Here is a 24,634-nt window from a genome sequence, read left to right on the forward strand (position 1 = left end):
ATATTAAAAAGGCACAAACACAAGTCATGTTTAACATAATTTATATTTATTTTCCTTTGAACAAAATGTTAATAAATGTATTCGTTTCACGTCCAAAAAAGGTCATGACTTGTGGGACGCATTTTTATAAATAATTTTCATCCAAGTCTTTTGTAGAAAAAAAAAGAAAGTAAAATAGCAAACTAAAGCATCTCTAGTATGACAATATGACAACTTTTATCATATTTTTTCTCTATATTTAAACCTTTTCTCATTTCAAGCTTTGTCTTTTCATATATATATTTATATATATATCTATATATTTTTAAAGACCTCTTTATGTCATCCTTTTAAACATCCAACTTTGTCCTACTCATCAACTCACACCACTGCTTTAGACAACAGAAAAATGTGGCAAAAATCTCAAAAAACAGACAAAAACCAAGGAGCCGAACAGAAAACACAGAGATTCCAACGGGTGGGGGAGGGGCACCAGGAGAGGCAGGAAGGGGCGACTTTTAGGGGATCCCACATCCTCAGGACATATTTACAACAGAAAGGACTAGAGGAAACGAAGGACAGTGGCTGGGGAGATTTGAGGCGGGGGGGTTCATCTGCATAGATCCACAGGACTCAGTCAGCTAATGATTAAGGGGGCGGAGCCAAATATATGGGAGGAGCCAAACATGTGGGGAGAGAATGTCTTCTCCCATCTGGGAGGTCGTAAAAGAAGGGTCAAGGGTCATCCAACTGGGACAGATTTAACGGTTGTTATCTTATGCCGAAGAGGAGTCACTCATACAATGTTTCCATCACTAAAAGTATTAGAACAGATCAGCCGTCAGAAAGCAACCATGTTATTAATGCAATGTTTTCTCAGTGATTCGGCTTTGGATAAATGTCTTGTTTTTGTCCTATCACTAATAAAAAAAAAAAGGAAAGGGGGGGGGAGATGATTGACTAGAAGGCGCCATTTGAAAATAGGGAAAACAGCACAAAAGTGTATGGATCAGCCCTTTAAAAACTCCTCACACTCCTTGCACACTGACTCTTTGCTAGTCAGATAAAGAATGTAACTGATCAACTTGTCAGGTGATTTTCAGAGTAGGTAGTTTGATTGACTGACTTGTACGAACTCTGAGATCCTGAAAAGCCAAACTGACTGCAGGAGAACTTGTCTAGAAGAAGAAGCTTAACCCTGAAGTGTTTCGATTTCACCACTTTCTCCCCCTTTGATGCCAGCAGACGCCTCATTGGGCCAAACATCACCCAAAGATCTGGGAGCCTCATTCGTCAAGTAAAATATTTGCGGCCAACTATAGCGGCCAGAAAACTCCTGAGTTCCAGTACTCTACAAGAGGACTCAAATAGGATCCCACGCAGGTTTCACTGCCACTTATTTAGAGGCAAGTAGGTTGGTTCCTCACCCCTGTGTATTTAACCCCCTGCACAATGTCAACGGAAACTTTTGGGAGATGCTACAATTTAAATGGGAGTATCTTCAACCGGTTGGGTGTTGAGCTGAAATGGACTCTTGACTAAAACAGCACACCAGGACACATATACACGATGTACTTTCTGGTTGCTAATTGGGCACATTGTAAAGAAAAACTCTGAAGTGAAGGGATTCGTTTTTTTTTGTTGTTGTTGCTTTTCCAATAACTTTCGCACTTCGGAACTGGAACAACAGCGACATCGCCTTCTATGGGAAGCCAAACATGCCACCAATCTGGTTAAAGAGTAATCCAAAAACATGCCAGGTGATGGCCGCTTTTCACACAGGTTTAAAACCACTGGTCAAAATCACAGTTTTGATTTTTGCAGTTTTTTTATGCATGACTTCCCATCCTCCTGCCATGACATGTGCTTCGTTGTTCCCGCGTCGAGCTGAGAAGGTTGCATGGATATGTCCCGGTAAATCCAAGTTATATCCTATAATTCCCATGTAAAGTTTTCAAACTGGAATAATATCTATTCAAACTATTGTGGGTCATCTAATCAAAGGTAGAAATTTGAGTTTCTATCTAAAGAATTTAGATTTTGATGCTGCAAACTGTTTTGAACTATTTTATTGAGGTATTTTAATTGATACCTTGTTAGGTGACAGCAGTAAGGAATTTTGGTGAAAACAAAGTGAAATTTTAAAAAACAAAATTTTAGAGTTCAACATTTATCACAATAAATCTTTCACTTTGACTCAGTTGTCTTGTTGCACCTTAATTTAAGTTTATTTATCGTGTTTATTCTTGTGTGTAAAGAGAGGCACTTTATTAGTTGAGGCATTCTTACTAAATTAGAGCGCTTACTGGTGAGAATTAGAGCGGTTTAGGGTCACAGGAAAACAGCTGCAAACAATAAATGCCTTTTCTTATGCTTATAAGTTGAGAGCAAATGTTTACAACTCTGCCTCCTGCTGTTTATTTTGATATCACCCTCTGCTATGTTCTAATAAGTCCCAGCTGTCTTTTATTATAGTCAAATCTGTGGTTTCTTTATAACTTTTAATAACTAAGATGGGGATACTCGTGCATTTGTTTTGTAGGAATACTGAGATGAATAGTAAAAGTTGTTTTCTGGTTGTGGAAACCCAAACTGGGCCAGTTAAAAAGTGGGGTTTGCACCATCTCTGGTTAAGCAGCAGAACCGATTGGTGGGAAAAGCCTATTTATGGAGAGAGGTTCATGGTTGATGAGTGAGGCTCCCTGTGTTCTGGCCTTTCGCAACTCCAGCGTTCTCCCACACAACCAATTTAATCAGTAAGACCAGCCACTGTGGTGTAAGGTGAACTAAACACTTTAGAACAAGCAGCGTCCCGTCAAAGACTAAAAAGAAAACGTTAAAGAAAACGCCTCAGACAGTTGCAGTATCACTAACTTTTCCACTTGACTCCCAACTTATCCAACTGCAGAACAAGTCAGAGGAGGAAGCGAGTCTCAGAGCACTTAAGGTCCTAAAATGCTTAGGCATGTGCCATTGTAAGGGGTTCACAAAAGATCTAGTAGAAAAAAAAAAACATAAGCTCGACAACAGAACACAGGAGAACCACATTTCTGAGGGAAAGCATGACCCACAACTAAAGGATGAGCTGATGCCAACAGACCCTTGAGCAACAACATGTACGGCGCACCAATGGAGATGAAGGATTGAGAGAAGAACAGATCGGAAATGTCAAAATAATCTAACACCGAGGGGGAAAAAGTGCAGCAAAAATCTAAAGGTAACGATGAGCTGGAATGCACACGTCGTCAATGTCCGCTTCACCCACCCAGACACTGAAACCAGAGGACATGAAAGGTAGGAGAGGAAGGAAAACAGGGACGATATGCTAGAAAACATTTGGATGAGATAGAAACAAAGAGCAGGTTTCTAGTGGCAAGAGGTCAGTTCTTCGTAGGGCGTGGTCCCCGAACATCTCGGTTGGGTCGATGTCCGCTCCCAGCCCAGTGATCTCCGGTTCAAGCCCTCCTGCATTGTGTGATTGACGCTTCGTTTGGCAGCAGATCGCGGTGACATCTCTGGCACGTCTCGCCAGATGCGTCCCTGGCGGCCATGACACTGTAAAAAGCCATAACCCCGCTCCCCGACACCCCCCATCGAGGGGTTCACTCCTCGTTCGGAGCGGCCTCCTCCGGTGAGAAAATGGCGGCCACGTCCAGCAACGTAGAGTTATGTGAGGCTGAGATGATGATGACAGTTTGTAGGAGGACGAGGGCCAGCAGGCATATCTTCAGTCGCCCGCTGCACAGTCTCGGGCTGGCGGCGGAAGTGACCGAAGCCCCCTCGGGCTGGCAGGAAGAAGCAGTCCTTTGAAGCGTGCTGCCTGAAGGGCTGTCCATTTTGGAGTCCCATCGAACGTCGCAGCACTCCGCCTCGCCGTCTGATGGATGGTCTCCCAGGAGCCCTGGGAAAGAAATGACACAGGATGAAAATGTTGACAGATGACGGCTGTGTTTGGGCTGCAACAAGACTTTTAACAAGCAGACACAATCAACAACCTGCTAACAAGCTTTAAGTTAAGAAAATGAAACCAGATGCTGTGTGGGTTTTTGGAGATAACTATATTTTTCAATCCAGTGTATCACAGTGTGGCCTTGTTGCTTTTGAATTGCAATGAATTGTACAAATCAAAAGTTTACATACACCCATCTATAAGAATGTTTCAGGCTTTCATTGAAGAATTTAATCCCGTCTTCAGTAAATTTTAGAACAAAGAACCGGAAGCAAAGGCTGGAATTTTAGTCTTCAAATGATCTGATCGGCACCGTCTGAATTTTACATGCAGGCTCAAAAACAAACACACCCCATTTAAATTGAACCCTGAAAAGTTGACCGCTCTTCTTGGCAGAAGAAAGAAACTTCATTCACGTTTGACACAGAGTTGAAGCATGGTTATAAAATACAGCAGGTACAATTAGTATTTTTCAAAGTAAACATTTTTAAGTGCACTGTTGTCATGAAATTTGAACCAGGTGTTGATAATAAACCAAGTAATCCATAAATAGAAGTATTATTACACATAACTTCCCTTTTTAACTTATTTCTTTAATTTTCTTTTTATGTATGGATTGCTTCATAGTAAACATTTATAAATATATGTTTAGTATGAATATTGTGATGTATTTAACACTTATTTTACCCTCTGTAAATCTATGGAACCGGATAATTTAAAAAATTCAAATTAGAGGACATTTATTCAAATATGTATATAGTTGAGCCAGTATGCATTATTTAGTGTAGAGAAAATTTACAAAAGATTAAAAATTGTCCAAATTGTCGCTTTCTAAACATCATTTGAGACATTTTCACGCTGAAACGGCACTGAGTAAAAGAAAACTTCGCTCGTCTTCCCTCAGACAGGTAGTGATACCGACTTCAGGCGACATTAGCTCCTCTGTGGTTTAGTTAGAACTGAATAAACTGTAGTAAATACAGAGACACAAGCCAAATTCAATTTATCCATGCAGTTTTCAAAATGTCCTTGGATGCTCGCTGCAGTCCTCAATCCAGCCACTAGATGTCATCAGAAAACCTTCAGAAAGACGACTTCCAGCAGGGACGCCGTGGAGTCAATAAGTGGATGAATTCATTCTCTGAATCATTTCATAAAATGATGTTTACTTAAAAAACGAGCCATAGGAAGTCAAGGCCAGTGTTCACACATGCATATTAACCTGTGCAGATGAAGCTGGGGTTTCCGCCGTGGATCAGGTCGTCGTTGTCGGGCAGGATGAACGGGCAGCTCTGCTGGACCTCCAGGCAGTACCGATGGCACGGTATCTTCCTCTGACAAGACTGCTTGATGTTGGGGAAGTACTGAGCACAGAGCCAGGGCTTATAGGCCATCTGAGGAGGAGGAGGAGGAAGAGGAGGAGAGAGAGGGAGGAAAATGACATAAATAGATGCAGGTTCATGATCCCCTTGAGGACTGGAGGAAGTTTTCTGCCTCTGCTGGGCAGAAAACCCAGAGCTTGTGTTAATATCACATCCAAACAGGAGCCAAATGACTTTTGTTATTTTATAATAAGCAGTAATTACCTGCTTGCTTAAACCACTTAGCATCTAATAGGAATGTTTTGACAAGCACAAAGAAACCCAGCATTTAATGCAGTGAAAGCTGAGGAGATAATAGCCAGGCTAACCAGCTGCTTGTAATCTACTGCAGGCGTTTTGCTCGATTTGGTGTGTGTCACCACGGTTTAAAGCCAAAACGGGTTTTCTCCTTCCAGGAAGAGCTTCCTCTGGTTTAGTTTAAGCCAGGAAGTCACATTAGATGGACAGATTTATCAGATTTAAAGCAGACAGATGGTGGCATGATGCAGCCAAAACCGGGTCGGGAATCGTTCTTAGTTTTAGCTGTTATTATATTATATTATATTAGCCTGGTGGGGCACAAGTAAAGTCTGGTGGCCACCAGGCTTATAATACAGTGGAGGAAACCCGGGTGCTGAAAAGCTTGATTAAAAATGTAGAGCCCAAAATTATCATGGAGGTCTCTCTAGCATTTAAATATGTATTTTATATTTTATATATATAATATATAAAAATAGCAAAAACTAGTCAACTTTGAACATTTTTCACAATGTAAGTTGTTTTTTTTTGTATTTTATGTGATAGATCAACACAGGGTTGTGACTCAAACTTTCACCTATTAGAAAAAAAATACAAAGACTATACAAGATTAAACAGTCCTGTGAAGACAAACCTGTGATTAATGTATTAAAGGCATTTTTAATTTACATTATATGGCCTTAATTACACGAATTCAAAACTTTAAGGATGTGTGGACACCCTGATCCAAATATTGGAGGAATATAAAGTAAGAAAGGAATGACAGAAAAAAGGCAAAAAGGGTAGAGCTTTGAGACAAAGAGGGAAAGAAGGAAGGAATCAATGCTAGAAATGAGAAATAGAAATAGGATGAAAGACAGCGTGTACTTGTACAGCGCTTTATCAAATCCAAATTCACCCATTCACGCACACATTCATGTGTGAATGGGTGTAGGCAGCTACTACAGAGTAGCCAAAGCTGCCCTGGCGAAGACTGACATGCACCACCGGAAAGAAAGCTAGAAAATAAATGTTCTCGACATTTAGCAAATAGAAATAATTTTGGAAATTCTAACTAACTTAAAAGAGAGAAGTTTGGTCTGATTTAACTTCAAACAATGAGAAAATCAATGCATATCTTTTAATTTAGACTCAAATGTAAGTTAAAAACTTAAGAATTAAGCTGGCTGCACTGTATTTTAATGGGACTTTATGTAAAGTTTGCTGCTTTAAGGTGATAAAATGAGAAAAAGCAAGAAGCTTTACTGCTGTGAACGTCTCAGCGGAGAACATGTTGCCAACGTTGCTAATCATGGAAGCACAGAGGAGCATTGGAGATGTGAAAGGCGGGACAGTTCGCCGTCAGGTTCATCACAGTTTGGATGTTTGGTTGAATCACAGCGAGGTAAATCTTCATCCCTTCCCCATGCGGGGACTCGGATCTGCTTCCTGTTTACGCCAGCAAACAAAGATAACAAACCCTGCGCAGACAATTATAATAATTAGAGTAATCTGATTATGGCGACGGTGATGAGAACGATAATGGAAGAGCAGTGTGCTTTGTGTAATCAAATATATTGCCGACATGCAGGACGTCGTGTTTACACTTCATGTGTGCTTTTATGGAGGAAATGTCTGGGCGCTTCAAAGCAAAACGGAAAAAAAAAGGTCAACTCTGTATGCTTTTATTGCCTTGGTGAAAAAAACGTGTTCTGTCCATTCAGACTATAGCATTTACAGCTTTTGTTGTGTTAGAGGGGGGCTTTTGTGGATGATTCACGCAGCCAGATTAATTCCCATGATCCTCTGCGTTTGGCAGCTGTGTTCTTGTTGTAGAAGAGCTCAACAGCTGAACAGCGTGGAGGGGCAACCGGCTAAAAATCACTAAAAAGATCAACTGGCCTGAGATGTTGAAGGTAAGGATTGTAATAGAAAATGGGCGGGACTTCCTGTTTCCCTCCCAATTAAACAAATGCTGCTTAATTTAAGATGATGTTGCATAAATTCTCCCAGCGGTGAGACAATCCACGCAGGGATGCCGCAGCTTTTTCAAAAGAGAACCAAAACAATACGGCCGCTGCGAGACAGGAAATCTGGGTCCTCCTGTAGATGTATGCAGGCAGTTGCCAAGGTAACGGCTTTTTCTGCTTTTCATTAAAGCTCAATGGGTGCTGCCCCGCTCGCTGTCGGCTTTTGCTGTCTGTGTGCGTGCACATTTTAAAAAAAAGAAGAAGAAGTGCATCCAGGTCTGCAACTCGTGTGCGTGCGTGTGTGTGTGTGTGTGTGGATGTGCTCGTGCACAGCGTGAAAAGGGAAGCGTACAAGAGCAAATTGAGTTAGTCAGGAAGCAGGCCTAGAGTCTGATTTGATCAGTCTAATGTGTGATCAGTGTGAATGGGAACCTGGCACTCAGAGTCTCTGTCACCATGCAGCTTAGGCTGCTTCAAACAATGCACCGGAGCCCAGAGCCGCAGATGGAGCACTAAGCTGGTCAGCGCTCAGCTGATTCCAGACCCAACATGCCCACTACTACGTCTGCCATCCAACTGGCGGTGTGGTTAAAAGCAATGTTAAGGTGTGGTATCCAACATTTCTCTACAGTGATTTCCATTATATAAGAAGCACACAGTAGCTCCAAGTGATCTGCAGCCACAAGATATCAACACGTCATCACATACAGCTGCATTAAAACCTGATGGTTTTTCCACCAAATATTGATGTCTGAGTTAAAACATTACTATTGTTGTTTCTAATTTAAAATTAACTTATTTCAAGTCTGAAAGCGCTGCATCTTTTTCCTAATTTTGACCATTTCTCATTTTCTGCAAATAAATACTAAATATTTGCTTGGGATTTCAGAGACATGTTGCCAGTAGTTAATAGAATAAAAGAACAATGTTCATTTTACTCAAACATATTTCTATAAAAAAGTAAAACCAGAAAACTCAGCATTTTAAATGTCTGTCACAAAACCTAATTTTGCTGGATGATAAATTGTCCCAGAAATGATAATATTGTTGTTTTGAGACCATTTTAAGTGATAATGGCATTATAGTGCATGTTTGGTCTCTCATGGATTAAACTTTAATTTTGTAAAACTCACTTAACACTGGGAAAGAAAGACATTTTAAATAATATAAAACAGGAAACAAAACAGAAATAAAAACTACTTATAACTGAAACCATATTAAAATGGATTATGAACTCTCTCTAAATAAAATAGCCAATTGAAAAACATTTTAAAATAATTTAAATTTACTATACAAGTAATTGATTAATTGGGCATGTCTCTTCCAGTGTTGCACATCTGGATAATTTCTGCCCATCCAGCTTTATGTTATTCTGATTAACGTTTAACCTCCACCAATTGATGGCTTGAAAAGGTTAAAGAGTTGAGATATAATCATTTCCTCACCAATGTAAGCAGCAAACAGAACAATCTTATACTCCACCTGCATCCACAAGCTTTAATTATAGCAAAAACTTGCAAAAGAGGTGACAAAGTTAATAAAGCGCATGCATTTATTAGTACAATGGTGTATACCTCGCAAATCAAGTGCCAAGTGAGCCATGCGTGTTGGCTTAAGCTCCGGCAGTTTGTAAAAACTTTAACTGAACCTGCTGTGAAGTATCAACACTCCGTTTCGTTCCCAGCAGGACGGTCTCTCCGCACACGTAAACACACACACACACACACACACACACACACACTCACGCCCGCACGCGGCGGCTAGAAAGCGAAATGACAAGAGACGGCGACAGCGGCTATAAAAAGCATGTGAGTCAGCTGCAGAGTGAGATCCCAGTTAGAAGCTGAATGACACAGATCATTACCACTCGCACAAATCACAGCTCTGGTTGAGCAGGAAGCGGCTCTCGCACTACCTGGACTATTTTCAGCTGCTTTTCTTTGTGTGATGATAGGGCCCGGCGTTTTATTTATTTATCTGTTCCCCGGCTCCACAGTGTGACAGTTTTCCAGCCTCACAGTGGGGAAGCAAAAGGGATCACCTAATCCACTTGATCATGAATGTTCTCACATGGCTGGTTGTTCCAGAATGTGTTGATAAAACCTCTTAATAAACTAATAAAACAGTAACAACTATTAGTCCCTTTGGGATTTTGTGACCAGAATCAATCAGAATCATTGATTTTGAGGGGCGAATTCAGAAAAACCTTCAGGGAATTTTGCGATATTAGGGTTAAGGTAAGGTTGGCTAAAGTTAATGGGAAACCACCTTATTTGTTTAACTTTAAATATTGTTAGTCGATTATTACCAACAAAAAAGAGACACAATTGACCCTGAAAACTTCTGCTGATGCAGGACTTTGATGCTCTTCCAGCTCGCTCCGAGAGTCCGCCTCAAGCCGCTGACGCAACCGCCGGATAATCCGGCAGGAAAGGCAAACACTGTCTGCCTTCCCCGGTGCTGATGTCCGCACTCATTCCCATCCAATTCCCCGCTGATGTAACGTACTGTATACAGGTGCTCTGGAAAATGACTCCGAGACAGAGCGGCCCCATCGAATTAAACGGTGTGCAATTTTGGCGGATTTGCTGCTTCTTCGTCCGGCCATCTCCTCAGTTTAACAGGGTCAACGGAGGTTGATGTGGAGGAGCTGGAATGTGCTCCGGAAAGTCGGGAGACAGGAAAGTCTGTCGACGAGACAACTATTAGTCATCCAGGTCATTAATCTAGCTTTATGGGAGAGTGGCTGGAGGAAGGTGAGGGAGGAAAACTAACACTGCACAGGCCCTTGAACACACCATTCCTGCAGTGAGCAAGAGCATAAAAACTGGCCAGAAATTATGAGAAAAGGAATGGATCTAAATATGGTGGAGAAAACCTGCCAAATACTTGAGGATGAGACAGAAAAACTGATTAACAGCTGATCCTCAGGAGGAGGAACTAAGAGCAAGGAAGATGTGCAGTGAAAGTACCTCCTCCCTGTGGTTCTACTGCCATATGCAGAAATTCAACATTCCAAATTAGAACCAACCGATCAGAGCCAGGAGGAGGGTCTTAGTGCTGTCAATCACTCTTGTGTACAAGACAAGAAGCAGCTGATTAGCATCTAAAATGCTCAAATATCTGCTCTACAATTTCACTTTTATTATTTTTTGGAGATGCCCATTTCAGAAACAAACTTTGTGGTTGAATAAAAAATATATTTAAGTTAATTCTTTGAGGGATATAAACTTATCTGGACTTTACTGGACAATCATTCAGAATAAAGAGATGATTTAAAATGACCTAGTCAGTAAACAACATGATTAACCATCCATCAATTATATTGATAGGCTCTGAGAAAGCTTGAACCTCAGAGAACATGGAGTCATAGCGTTCTGGAGATGTTTGACTTTCATATGAGAATACAATAAGTTTGAGATAAGCGGCTCCATTTCCCTGAAGCATGTTTCAGGGATGCTTTCTGAGAAAACATGATCATGAATGTGCATGGGAGGATTTACCATCTACCTGCTTCTGCGTCACAATAAATTGGCTCAATTTAAAAAAAAAACAAAAAACGATACGTCTGAGTCAGTTTATGATAAATAAAACTAAACCCATGCATTAGAAATCAAAGTTTATAACACCCAGGTTGAACCAGGCTCTGAAGCAGACTTGCAGCCCTCAACTCTGCAGGTTTAGAGGATTGGCAGGTGGATTAGAGCTCAGAGAGAGCGCTGGAGAGGTCACAGTGGTGACTCCAGCATGAACGCATCCACCAGTTGCTCTACGATGAAGATGGACAGATAAATGTCCAGAGGTGAACCACGCTCAACTCTGAGCTTTCTTTAGTGAGGTCTTTGGCTTTTCTACTGAGGCTGAGATACATAAAAAGAAAGGAAACAGATTTATCTCTGAGGCATAAAACTTATTATGATGACTGGACATTTCTATGGTGAACAACTGCATTCAAGGATTAATCAGATCTATGGAGAGCTGCAGTTCTCTTCCTGATTTTTTTTCTCATGATGTCACGCAAGGAAACCATACATTTGAGGCATTGTGACTCCATTTTGCTAAAATGTCAGGATTTTTAAATTGCTTGAGTGCAGACATGCCATGTCATAAGCAGACTTGTGGTGTAAACATTTGTTTTATAAGGTTAATGATAAGTAAAGTCATTTTACGTTAGCTCACTATGTTTTATCCGAGTTTTTTCCGTTCCTCTTTTCACATTAAACTACTTAAAATTGTCCATGAAATGTGCTAAACGGCATTTGTTATCGTAGAGGCTAATGCTAAGCTAAGATGACTTTTATTAATTTGACTAAAGAGCTTTATGTCGCTGCTGTAGCATACAAATGATGCTTCCAAATGATTTATATGGTCATTAATGGAGCTTTAAAGACTATTTCCTAAAATGTTGTGTTGCTGTGTGATGTAAACTAATCTTTCTTAGCTAAAGGCTAATTTGGTTCATTTTCAGATTCCCACTTTGGGTTCTCATTGCAGTTCATATTGAAATGTGACATAATTTCATCATTTTTTAATGGTTGTTGTTTTCAGCAGGTTAGTTTCATAATTCTTCCATTTCCTAGTTTAGTTGAGTTACTATTTTAACTGAAATGTTTCATGTTTTTGTTAAGAAACTCGTCTTATCTGATATTATTCCACACATGTATTCAAATCTATGCAGTACTGAACTAAAATCCTTCATCTATTTAACAACTAAGCTTTATCAGGTAGGTATTCATAAGCAAAAAGAGACTAAAAACTATTTCCTGATAGTCATCTGGTTCCCAAATTGTTAAATCAACCAACTGTTGCGCAACACAATCAATCATTTAACTTACGGACAAACTATTTGCAGTCGAGCACAAAAGCTAATGCAACCAAATGGGAAATGAGAAGAAGCTTTAAATTGCTGCAACTGCTATTCTAATCTGAACGCCACTGAAGAGTTGGGAGAGGGGTCCCGACAGCAGCAGCTCTCAGCTCAGGTGGCCACTCTGCGGATCCGACCGGGAGAGGTTCTGAAGAGGAGGTCGAGCAGGAGGATCGTTGGTGGCTCTGATAATGGGGTGACATTCAATCTACACTTGCTAAATGGAACATAACTCTCAGCCAGATTGTTACGTGTTTCGTCTGCAACGTTGCGGTTCAGGAAGTTGCTAATGCTCTGCATCAGTTTCCTGTTGTCAGCAGTAAAGTTGTTACTGTTGCATTTTTAACCAATGATATCGAGCTTTACCAGCAGATATTCTGTCTAAGAAGCTGCCTCAGAACAGAATAGTTGGCCAAGCAAATGTACCGTATGGAAGAATACAAAAACAATACAGAACTACAATCGTAACTGTGTTGGTTGGTAGCTTGAGACCCAAACACAAGATTCATGCTCAGTTCAATAACATCAGTAATAAAGATTCAACACTAGGATTTCAAAAACTTAAGAACAGAGCTAAGAAACTGCTGTATTATTGCTAATTATTAGTTTTTACAGGCAGGGTGGCCATGTTGGATCTTGAGGTCCCGTTTGAATAAAGAAGCTATGCAACCTTTCTGAGCCTTTTTTATTTCTTCTTGAAATAGCCAAGCTACAAGACTTTTCTTGGCTTTGCTACAAGAAATAGCTTGGCTTTGTGAATAATTTATTCATACCCCTGGTAGATTTTGGTTCAATTAATCTTTTTAATTCGTTCATTTGAACTGAAACTAATATTAACATTTTGAGAGAATCTGGTGATTGTAAGGAGGCCTTTCAGCCACAAAGACTGGGAGCTCAACTCCACAGACAGATCATCAAGATACCAATAAAAACCTGCAAAATGGTTGTCAACAATGATAAAATTAATTAATTAAGATTTGGATGTAACACCAATACATCAAATCCTTTGATTATTGAGCAGCACTGGTATATAAATCATCTCTAATATCCCATTTTTCAATAGAATGTCAATAAAAAATGTTTTATTGCATATATATTTCCACAGCTCTTCCCCTGCCCCACTTGATGGTGCACACTGCTGGTCAGCAAGCTGAAAGGAAGCTACTAAACAATTCCCTCATTAAAAGAAGCCAAAACACAAAGTACACCGGTGCCACCTGTCACTCTTCTTAAGGTTTTAACACTAGACTAGCTACACAAGCTAGCTTCTTTTAGATTAGCAGAATAGTTACTCTGTTTGCATTACTTGAAAAGTAGTATTAATTTCCAAATTTAGACAATTTGTTGCTCTTCCTTCCAATTATACACTAATTTTTGATTACGCTTAATAACTGAGATTTTAAAGAGAGACATAGAGTCCAAAAAAATAATATTATGTGGCTGGCAATTCCTATAACAAGACATCATCCTCAATCATCCTAATGGAGCTTAGCAGACAATCTGAATATACATACACTAGAGATAGAAATAGGTCTATATACGGTCGAATTAATAGGAAATACAGGTTATAATCACGCAAGAGTAACCAACAAACCCCCGACGCTCTACAAACATTCCCACCCCGCGTCTAATACACGTTTTATTAGCCAAACTCTGCTGTGTAATGAAATAACATTAACACAAAGCAACGGGGCTGCGCTTTCAGCCTCATATCTGCCCCTGCAAAAACAATCCACTTAAATATGTACGCAGACAATAGCACCGTCTCACTAATTGATGTCACGCACTAAATGAATGAAGGCATTAGTCTGATCCTTTTCATGGGAAAAGAACATCCTGCTTGAAACATCTTCATTTTCTCACAGTTTATGAAGGCAAGCTAATGAATGTTTTGACTATAATTAAATTCTGCATGTTCCATTATTGCCTGAACAGGAGAACAGCTTGGCAGCTAAATGCGAGCCATCTCCGGGGAGGATTTTTGAAAGAATTAGTCACTAAGACACATCTGTCCGTGTTTTCTTCAGGACAACATACAGTAATTCAAAGAAAGCAAAGGTACAAGACGGGAATCTACATTTATTTATTTAATATTCAGTTATGAAAAAGTGTCTTCTTTAAACAGGGTTATCTATCCAGTCAGGACCGTTTATTTTTAATCAAATTTAAATATTGCCAGTAGAGCTGAATCAAGCGCTAAGCCTTGATTGGTCGACAGAGGAACTGCCATCACTTGATGCAGCTTAGCCACTCCCTCTTTAAAACATCTAGAAAAGACAAATACATAAATTTAACACACATACTTTCTCTGCAAAAATAATTTTCTGACACAGCTAATATAATTATTTTTCACCAGAGAAAAATTGGACCACATGTGAATAACTACAGTGATATTTTGAATAAAAAAACTGAAGGATATTAGCAAGAGAGTTCCTGCAAAAGGTTTATATCTGAATAACAGTACTGTTCCCATTTTGACAAAAACATAATTTTATCAGTTACAATGAGACATTTCTATGTATTTATTAGATCGATGTGATAAAACAACTCAAAGTAGCATAGAAATGTAAAGTTGTAAAAAACAATACTTCATTTTTCATCAATAAAATCTGAAAAGTGTGAAGTGTGTGTGTAGTGACCGATGTGCTTAAATAAAATCCAGGGCAACCTACTGCTTTAAAAAAAGTCACATAATTATCAATCGGTGAACAACAGGAAGAAAACAAAGCCAAAAGATGAAGCAACAAAACATGGTAGTGGCAGGATCATGCTGTGGCGATGTTTGGAAAGTGAAGGAGTTTAGAGTAGGTGGGGAAATGGATGGAGGTAAACACAGGGCAGGCCCGGAAGAAACCCCATTAGAAGGTAATGTTTCGGTTAGCACATTAGCGTTTTTGCTAACTTTAAAAACATATTTACATTTTTCCAGATAAATTCTAAAGCGTTAATTTATCTGGTCATTTTGTAAACTTTCAGCTGAATAACGTTTGACATCTGTGTTGAAGTATTAGTTACGAAGAAGTTGCACATTTATATTCATGCTCTTATTTTGAAGTGGGTGAAGACTGTTTCCACAGCAGTTTCATTTCCTCCACTTATGATGTTTACTTTGTGCCCAGAATGCATTGCTGTAGAAGTACTTCAGCATCAGCTTCCATTAAATACCATGTTGGTATATCAAATTAGCGTTAGCAGGACTAATGTTTATGATTAGTGCCCTAATGCAGACTCCAGATGCTGATCCAAATCTGACTCAGTGCTACATACGAGGCCACTGAATCCATTTGAATGTCTGCAGCAACTTCATGGCAAAACATGTATAGCTAGCTAGCTGGAGCTGGTTGGCTTAAATAAAAACGGTGCATTAGACTAATTTAACTTACAGAAAACTGATTTTCCTTGTTTGTAGTCAAAGTGTTTTCTAGTGCTAACATTATGGCAGATGTTGCTAGAAATCTTTTAAGTAATCTAAATTGTACCGTAGGAAATTTAGTTAAGCTTAAACAGAACCAATTGTGTTCCTATTAACAGCGACTATCACTAGCCTTCATTGACAACATTATCAGATAGATGACTCATCTGTAACTAAAACGCCACACAGGTGAACTACGTTAACCTTTATATGTGTATTTTGTTTTGCTTCAGGTGGATCTGAACCGCTCCCCGGCGGACAGCAGCAGCTCACAGCTGTGAAGCTTTCCGCTGCAGCAGCGTCCTGTCTCCTCTCTCCCATCCTCATTAGCATTCAGCTCAGGGCTCGGCCCATTCATAAATGTGCCTGTCCCGGAGTGGGACAGGCATTGCGCGGGGACAAATCCCTCTCCAAGGTCAGCATCCACAAACGCTGCAGGAAGCCACAATGGCGGAAAACCCACGTGAGCACACCGCTGTGGGTTCTCGGAAACACTCGGGCAGGCAGGGAGTGCAATGAGCTGCAACAGTCTGTCAGTCACCGACGCACTGAAGGTTTAGTAGGCTCAGTTTCAAACGTTAAAGTTTGCGGTTGCACCAAGACAAAAATTATAAAAGTGTGAATCCTTTAGTAAGCCACATAAATGTCTTATCAAATGGGAGGTACCGTGGGGCGAGTGAGAGCAAATCAAAGCAGCAGCAGCAGCTCCTGTATGCAATCTCCTTCCTTTCTCACAGTCTACAAGCAAAAATCGGTGCAACAAAAGCAAATGTCAACCGGCCAGATCCAGAATCAAAGCCAGAACGCTGATGCACAACTGAGGCAACTGCAGAGCAACTCCTGAACCATCACCGAGCGAAAAGATTTCAGAGACACCCCAACAATTTGGCAGCAGATCATTTTATAAAAACAGTCCCAAAAGATTTACAAAGGTAATCATTGGTTTCCAACCAAACCGCATTAATATTCCTCGGAGGATTCTGATGAATGTAAATGAAATACTTGTTCTCCTTTTAGCAAAACTAGGTGTCTGTCTGGCTGCTTAATGCTCCATTATGTCCCCCAGCTTGTAAATGTTTAATGCTGGCCAACTGAGGCCAGACACTGGTGAAAGCATTCGGGGCTCTCCACAACAATACAGAGCCAGACCAAACATATCAGACATTAAATATGGCAAAACACTCAAGATAGAAATAATGTATTTGGATATGACAGCAGAAGGTTGGTAATCGGGGTTAATTACTAATTATATTACTGAATATCACTGTTTATTGGTAATATTCTACCCACAGTGGGGAATTAGTGATATAAAACTCCATAAAGAATAAGATTAGCTGTAAAACAGTATAAAAACTTATGTTAATTACCTCCTGATATTCTCTGTTCAACAAGCACTGATGTGAAAAATAGTAATATTCACATTTGGAATGTATTTACTATTAAGGCAACTTTTAAAGCCACTTGGTTCCTCTGGATTTTATTTAAAAGAATCAGAGTTTGTAGGAATTTATTTTTTTCATGATGTTACCATCACTGTATCACCATGGGGACAGTAGGTCAAGGGTCACACAAGATCCTAAAAACACTAAAATTGCAGTTTCTGGTTGTAACGAAACCCACAAAATCTCAAGACCATGGAAGAGATTAGCAAAAATCCGTAAACAGGTCATGTGGTCCAGTCAGATAGAGACATCACCGCTCAGCTACTCGCCCTATTTGGGTCGCAGGAGCTGCCTACTATCAAATAAAGGACGAGGAAACACAGAGTGCTCAGTGTGAATCAATAGAGATCAACTTCCTGGTATCGCCGCTCAGTAAAGACCTGAGATCAATGCTGATGTGTGTGGATGACAAGGATCTAGAGCCGTAGGACGCCGCGGCTTATGTCCTCCTTCTCACTTAAGCGCATCACTGGCTAAGATCAGTGTTTCAGTTTGATGTCAAGAGCGTGTGGAGCAAGGGATTGGAGTACTGATGTAGTGAAAGCGGGGTCAGAAGTGGCAGGAACATGCAGGGGAGGGAAAAAAAAGAGGTTTTAGGAGAAGCAGGCAGATAAGAGCCGCTGAGTTTCACCGACTCTGTGACTACTTAGTCATGCAGGAGCCTTTCAAATCCACAAATGAGTTCCAGGGAGGATCCGGGTGCAGACACCTGCACTGCCAGTTCATTATTCTTGTCAAATTATTATGAGTTCTGAAAAAGTGTGGATATTTCGGTCTCGTGCAGAGATAATGTTGGGCAGGCGCCGAGACATTTTCCTCCTGGAGAGATCCGAAATGAAGATAGGGGCTTTCAGGGCAGCTGGGGGGGTCTTTCCCGGGGACAAGTAGGTTTTATTTGATTAAAAAGGTGACTTTTTGCATCATTTCAGATGATTATTATTACAGTAATTACAACAAACAAGGCAGACTGTTGAGTGAACTGCAATTTTCCCATCCTACGTAGACATTTTGACAGAAACTGCGCCTGGCTACTCTGTGGGGGTAGCCAAGAGACAGCTGGAGGAGTTTCTGTAGCCGCAGACAATTATCCAACTTCTTGAGGTCTGTTTTCTACAAAAAAATTAAATAAAATAACTTCATATTTTTCAATATAAACTACCAAGACAACAGCAAAATAGGCTAAAAATGCAAAAATATGAGTAGCCTTTAAAATGTACTTTATATTTTGGCTAAAAACTAAACATTAATAGGGTATCTGTATGATATAGTGACATCTAGTGGCTTAAATTAAAATTTGCAACCAAATAAAGTTTTTCCAGTTTTTAAAAAAACAAGACGTGTTTTTTTAAAAACACGTCTTGTTTTTAAGACGTATTTTTATACAGTCTGTTGTTGCCACCTACAGGCAACAAAAACAGACTGTATCGTGACTGCAGTGATGGGCAAACTTTCACTAATCCGCCAACAGTGTTTTTGTTAACTTTGAAAACATTTAGCACACTTAGATTCCCCTAAATAAATTCTTGCAGATAAATTACTTAGCTGTTCTGTAAACTTTCAGGTGAATAAAGTTTGACATCTGTGTTGAAGTAGTTAAACATCAAGCTCTTATTTTGAAGAGGGTATCTTAGCTTATTTCAAAACAAAAAAATGTGGGCAGGAAAGAACCAGATATAAACATAAATACAATATTTAAGGACATTATAGAACATGTCAAAATTAAATTAGTCCTCATAATGATGGTAATTTGAACTGCAGTCAGTGTGTTAGCATTAGCTAAGGCTAAATAGCATTTTGGTGCAGCGCTTTAGCATTAGCAAAACAAATGTTTATGATTACTTTTTTGTATACTTGTGATTAGTGTTCAATCATTTTACAGAGTAATAAAGGCTAGATTGTGTTTTATTATCTTTTTATGTTCAATCTGGTATAAATCAAAATGTGTTAGGGTAACCCTCATATTTATTATAATTTTAAGGAAGAGTGGTAATTATTTAAATCTACGTGAATCAATATCACAAACACCTCAAGTAGTGAGACAAACATGCCTTCAAACAAGCTTGTCGCCTTACAGAAAATGAAAATAAATAAGAATTTGTTTTATTTATCAATTATTAACTGCCTCAAGATCAACTGTTGGTCCATTTTACACTTTTAAAACTCATTTTCTCCCTTCAAACACAAACCCAACTTCAATACATAAAGGCTGAGATATGTCTGAGATATTACATCTGTTTTATCTGTTTGGGAAATCGCAAAAATAATGTTTCTTTTTGAAAACGTCTCAATGGTGGCCGGCTTTGTTGATGTCAGAAGCTTCATTGTTTCCTGACATTGTGAGCCGTTACCTACTTCTGCTTTTTCAATGTTCTGTCAGCATGAATGAGTGGATGGATGGATGAATGAATGGCGGGCTTCCAGAGAGTCAGATGATGGAGGATCCCATTGCGAGGAGCCGCAAACGCCGGCCGTGTTCGCCGTGTGATGCTTCACCTCAGGCTAGAGGAATCAAAGCACCACCTGCGGACCCCCGGAGATGCTCCCATTTAACGAAACGACTCGAAAATGTCAGAGATCGTCCTCCTGGCAAACGCTTCCTGTGAGCGAGACAATACGGCGCAGATCCGCTTCTTTAATGTTTCCACACTTTGCAGCTCGGAGGGTCGAGGGGATTGTGATCCCACAGGGAAAACACACGAAACCGTCAACTTAAACCGCTAACCCTCTCCAAGGCAGGTAGCCATTAACTCCATCAGAGCGCCACATTACCGTTTGAGTCATGCTGCTTTTTCTGTAACACATAAAAGGCCAGGAGAAAACCTATAATCAACAAAGGTGAAGGATAATGGTCACTGTTAAGGAAATTAGCAGCATGACTAAATGACTGTTTTCGCTACAAATGCCAAGGGGGTGAGCGCTCTGAGAATGGATCTGAGCTTGTTGGAGAATAAAAACATGAAATCAAGCTCAGGAAAACAGACATTAGGACAGAAAGAGGAAAACCGAAACTTATCCTCTAAAAGCAGACATATAAATAGAGTCGTATCAGCGTTATATGGTCTAGTCAAAGTCCAGATGAATTGCAAGAGGGTGCCAAGATTTAAAAACTGATTCTTTCCATCCAATCTGCAACGAAAACAAAAGTTGGGGCTGTAATTTAAGACTAAAGTCATACAGAAAATTGACAAACATTTAATTTTTAAGTGAAATTTAGTTCAACAAACATCAATTTACGACGGATGCATACAAACTTTTCAAATTTCTTCTCAATTCTCATTTATAAACGGCCACCATAATTCACCATGTGGACAGTACAATCATCCACTACTTTGTGTTGGTCTAATTCATAAAATCCTAATAAAATTAATGAAATATTGGAGTTATAATATGCTAAAATGTCTCATTTGAATGGATAGGAATACTTTTTGCAACGGATTATATCCTAAAGATGCTAAAAACTAAACAGTATAAAAATAAAGTCAGACAATCTGGTAGTTTTTTGAGTTTCTTTAGTTTTTGCGCCAATGCAATGTGAGTCTGTTACTAGTTGGGTGAATGGAGGCCATCTGGGATTGGCCAGGGCTTCTGTGAATGGAGCCGGGGTAGCGCCATTCAGCAGAAGAAGAAGAAAAAGAAGAAGAAGAAAAAGAAGAAGAAGAAAAAGAAGAAGAAGAAACAGCTCGGCGCTGTCCGCGGTGCTGAACTGAGCCGCAGGCAAATCAAACAAACCCAGAGGATACGGGCGGCCTGCTGATGAGCAAACACACATAAAAAATGGACTTCCGGCACATTAGGCAGGGAAACCACCTCTTGACTTTAATGAAACTGCACTCGATGTGGAGTAGGGCGGCACGGTGAACACCTGTCGGACTGCGACAACACACACACACACACACACACACACACACGGATGTTTGCAGAAGCTATCAGCCTTATTGTATAGGTTGAGGCCGATTGCAGATTTTGCGCTAAAAATAAAATAAAAAATAAGGGATTCACTAGCGGGGCCTCCATCTGCACTAAATACAATGAGGAGATGAATGAGACCGGGAGTCTCCTTGGATCTGACACCCGTCTCCATGGCGACAGGAGCAGGAGGACCAAAACTGGCATCTATCCGGGCCCAAATCAACAGATGGCCACCACATCACCCCCTCCTCCTGCATCCTCTCCCCTCCACCTACCTTGCACTGCTCCATGCACGTCCTCACCGAATAAGCCCCCGGCTCGTATTTCTCCGTCAGGAGCTCAAAGTCCTCGTATTTCTCCTGGGCGTGCTGGTCGTAGCGCTGGAACGCCTGGACGCACTCGCCGCATCGCGTCGCGTCGCCGTCCTTCAGCGCCCGGACGCTGCAGTTCAGGTTGTCCGGGCTCGCCGAGCCGTCGAACAGGTCCAGCAGGGAGTAGGAGTTACAAAAGGACAGGTAGAAGTCGCTCATGTTAGCGACCCGCGGGCCCTGCTTGTCGGAGAGGCCGCGGCACAGGTCGTCCGCATCCGCGAAGGCGAAGCAGTCGCCGGACGAACTGTCCCGGTGGCGAGTTTCGAGGCGACACAGATGTTTGGTGGAGTTTCCTAGAAAAATAGCGTGGGGGTTCTCTGTGAGGCTGATGTGCACCGAGTGGGTGTGGGGGGAGCGGAGGTGGGAGGACGCGAACTTGTCCGGGGTTCGGGCCAGCCTGGCCTCGGCGCAGAACCACAGGCGATCAGAGAGGAGGACGGTGAGGAACAGGAGAGATGCCAAGGACAGTCGCCATCTCTGCGCCCTCTCAGAGTCGGTGAATGGCTTTTGGTGGTCGCGAGGGGGCTCGAGCCAGATCTGGAAGCCGTCGTCGTCTTCTTGCTGCCAACACGTCCCAGCACCCCTGGTCATATTTTGGGAACCGGCCGACTCCACCGTGGGGGCTCCTCTGCCGCAACAGTCATGGACGTCGGGAGCCGATCGCGTTTTCCTCCCCTTAAGAGTCGGCTAGTGGGTTGTCCCGGCTTTCCGTCGCGCTCAGCGGAAATTCCCATCCAAAGGAGCGTGGGCAGGGTGGGTAATCAGACTCCTGCGACCGCGGGCCGCATCCTCCATGGCTGTCCTCCCGTCCGCCCCGAGCTGCCGCGCGGCGCCGCTCCGCTCCTCTGCGTAGCCGCGACTCCGCTTTTAGAAACACTCACTGACGCGCTTACGTTTTCCCCGGCCTCGGTCGTGCGCGGACAAGGGCGCTATCGTCTTCCAACATGGCGAAGGACTGTTGCCTTTTTGTGTCAGCGCGATGGGGCCTAGCTACAGCCTGCTACGGACGTCTTTTTTTCTTTTTCAAGCCCTCGCCGTCTTCATCAAGTTGCCGCCATGTCCGCCAAGAGACGGTGTGTGTTTGCAGCATCCTGCGTCAATTCGGCCACGACACGTAGCCTTACTTCCTGTTGAAATTTCAAAATAAGATATCACAAGTTGCCGTTTGTCTTTTTTTCTGTTTTGGGGCTACATTTGGGGTCATTTTATTGTATATTACTGTCTTGTCTTGACTCTTGATAGTTACTGTGTTCCTTGAGCAAAAAATATAAACATTACTTTATTTAAATTTTTTATTATTGACTTCTGTTCTGTTCATATTTATTAAACATTAATGTAGGGTTAACAACTTTTTATATGTTTTAATTAAAAAAAGACCAGCCCTCAATCCAAGATTTTGTTGATTATGATTGATTTGTAAAAGCAGCAAAAAAGTAAAACATGGTAGTGAATACTTTTCATAGGCACTATGGCATTTCCAAAGTAAGATGCTGCCACCATGTTTCAAATTATATCTTTTAAATGTACACATACATAAAAATATGAACTGTGCTTCTACTTTAAAAGAAAAATAACTTTATAAAGTGTCCTGATATTTTGATAGTCTTCTTCAGGAAGTACTCAGAGTTACAGTGAATTGGCTAACAAAATTACAAACAATCAAAAATCCTACTGCTAACAGATGATGTGCATTAAACTCAGCTTAAAGTTATTGGACTACAGCTCTGAAAGTTTAAAAAAAAAAAAACAAAGCCCTTTGTCCCCTGTTGCTCTTTAAAGAGTCTAAACTAAAAGCGTTTAAAGACTAAAACATATTTTAATTAACTAAAACTAGCTGATAATTAATTATTAAATCATAAAAATATAAAAAATGTCAATTTTGAAAACAATTTCAGTGTTATATTTGGTCCAAAAGTAAATGAATACTGAATTTACAAAAAAGAAAGTTAATTAAAAAATATACAGTTTACTGTAAACACTATGGCTGAAAATTTAAACAGTTTTGGAAAAAGACATTCTAAATTCCAGGGGAAACTGAATGCATCTTTCCCTACCCGGCTCAGTTTTACCCCCTGCCTCTTATTAGTGTGGATGATGTAGATTGAGTAACCATAACAGTGCTACACAATACGTTCATAATGAAATATGCAAACCGAATTTTCTAGATTGTTTTATAGTAGCTCAATTTTTCAAATTTCACACGTAAGGACCACCTGTGCTTTTCAGTCTCATTGCTGTTTTATTTTGAAGGTCTTGCCGGCTGATATCCGGTATCTTCCCCCAGTAATCTCGTGAACCTGACGAAGCTTCTCCAACTCTGACGTTATGCGCGCGCACAACAGCCGTTGCAACCGTCGTTCAAGGGCGCATCAAGTCAGAGCGACTGCGCTACAATGTTCCCACGAAGACTGGAGCTTAAACTTCGCATTAAAACCAGTTGTTTTATGAGCTTCCCTGTTTAGAGCCACGGGGGAGATAAAATTAAGATGAAGAAGAAAATGTTGGGAAGCTTGAAATCAAGCAGGGGCCAAATACAAAGCACACAGAAGCCATTTGCCTTGAGGAGGAGTTCATGAGAGTTGTTTTATTTTGTAATATTGTACCAGCAGATATGGCGGCTGTCTTAACAGCAGGTTGCTCCACACCTGGCTCTTTTTTTAGACATATTACCAAATCTATTCATCTGAAATTCCGCAAAACCATCTCAAATTTACTACCCATTAAACTTTTCCATATTTTATCAAGTTATAACCACAGACCTCAATGTATTGTAGTGGCATACATTGGGGGGGGGAAAGCCGTTATATAGCACTTTCTTTATAGTCGATATATATGGCAGTTTAAAGCACTTAAGCTTTTTGTTCACACTTACTTTAGAATGATAAAGTCTCTTTGGAAGTTCTTTCAGACGGCCAACAGTTGGGCTGGTCAAGGCTTCACACTTGCAACTCCACGCAGGAGTAAGCACTAGTTGAGTACCTCTAATTAAAGCCTGTCACTCAAATGCTCACTCTGAATCACCTAGAAATAGTCGAGAGTGGGCGATGGATTACAGAGTGCTTAGTGGGCCACATGTTTTATAAGCACCAAATTTTTCTCCACTCCTTTAAATGTATTGTTTTAATGGTTTAAATGGG

At 40.7% G+C, this 24,634-nt stretch overlaps 1 protein-coding gene across 1 annotated transcript; it reads right to left on the minus strand.

Annotated features, from left to right (window-relative positions):
- Positions 1-24: 24 nt before the first annotated feature.
- On the minus strand, positions 25-22,765 carry LOC114141090 (transmembrane protein FAM155A-like). The gene is made up of 3 exons (XM_028011516.1): positions 21,402-22,765; positions 5,151-5,322; positions 25-3,880 (listed from the first exon to the last, which is right to left on the minus strand). The coding sequence occupies exons 1-3, from the start codon at positions 22,086-22,088 to the stop codon at positions 3,582-3,584; spliced, it is 1,158 nt and encodes a 385-aa protein (XP_027867317.1). The 5' UTR covers positions 22,089-22,765; the 3' UTR covers positions 25-3,581.
- Between the last annotated feature and the right edge of the window lie 1,869 nt (positions 22,766-24,634).

This window comes from Xiphophorus couchianus, chromosome 24 (assembly GCF_001444195.1).
Source record: "Xiphophorus couchianus chromosome 24, X_couchianus-1.0, whole genome shotgun sequence".
Lineage (NCBI taxonomy): Eukaryota > Metazoa > Chordata > Actinopteri > Cyprinodontiformes > Poeciliidae > Xiphophorus > Xiphophorus couchianus.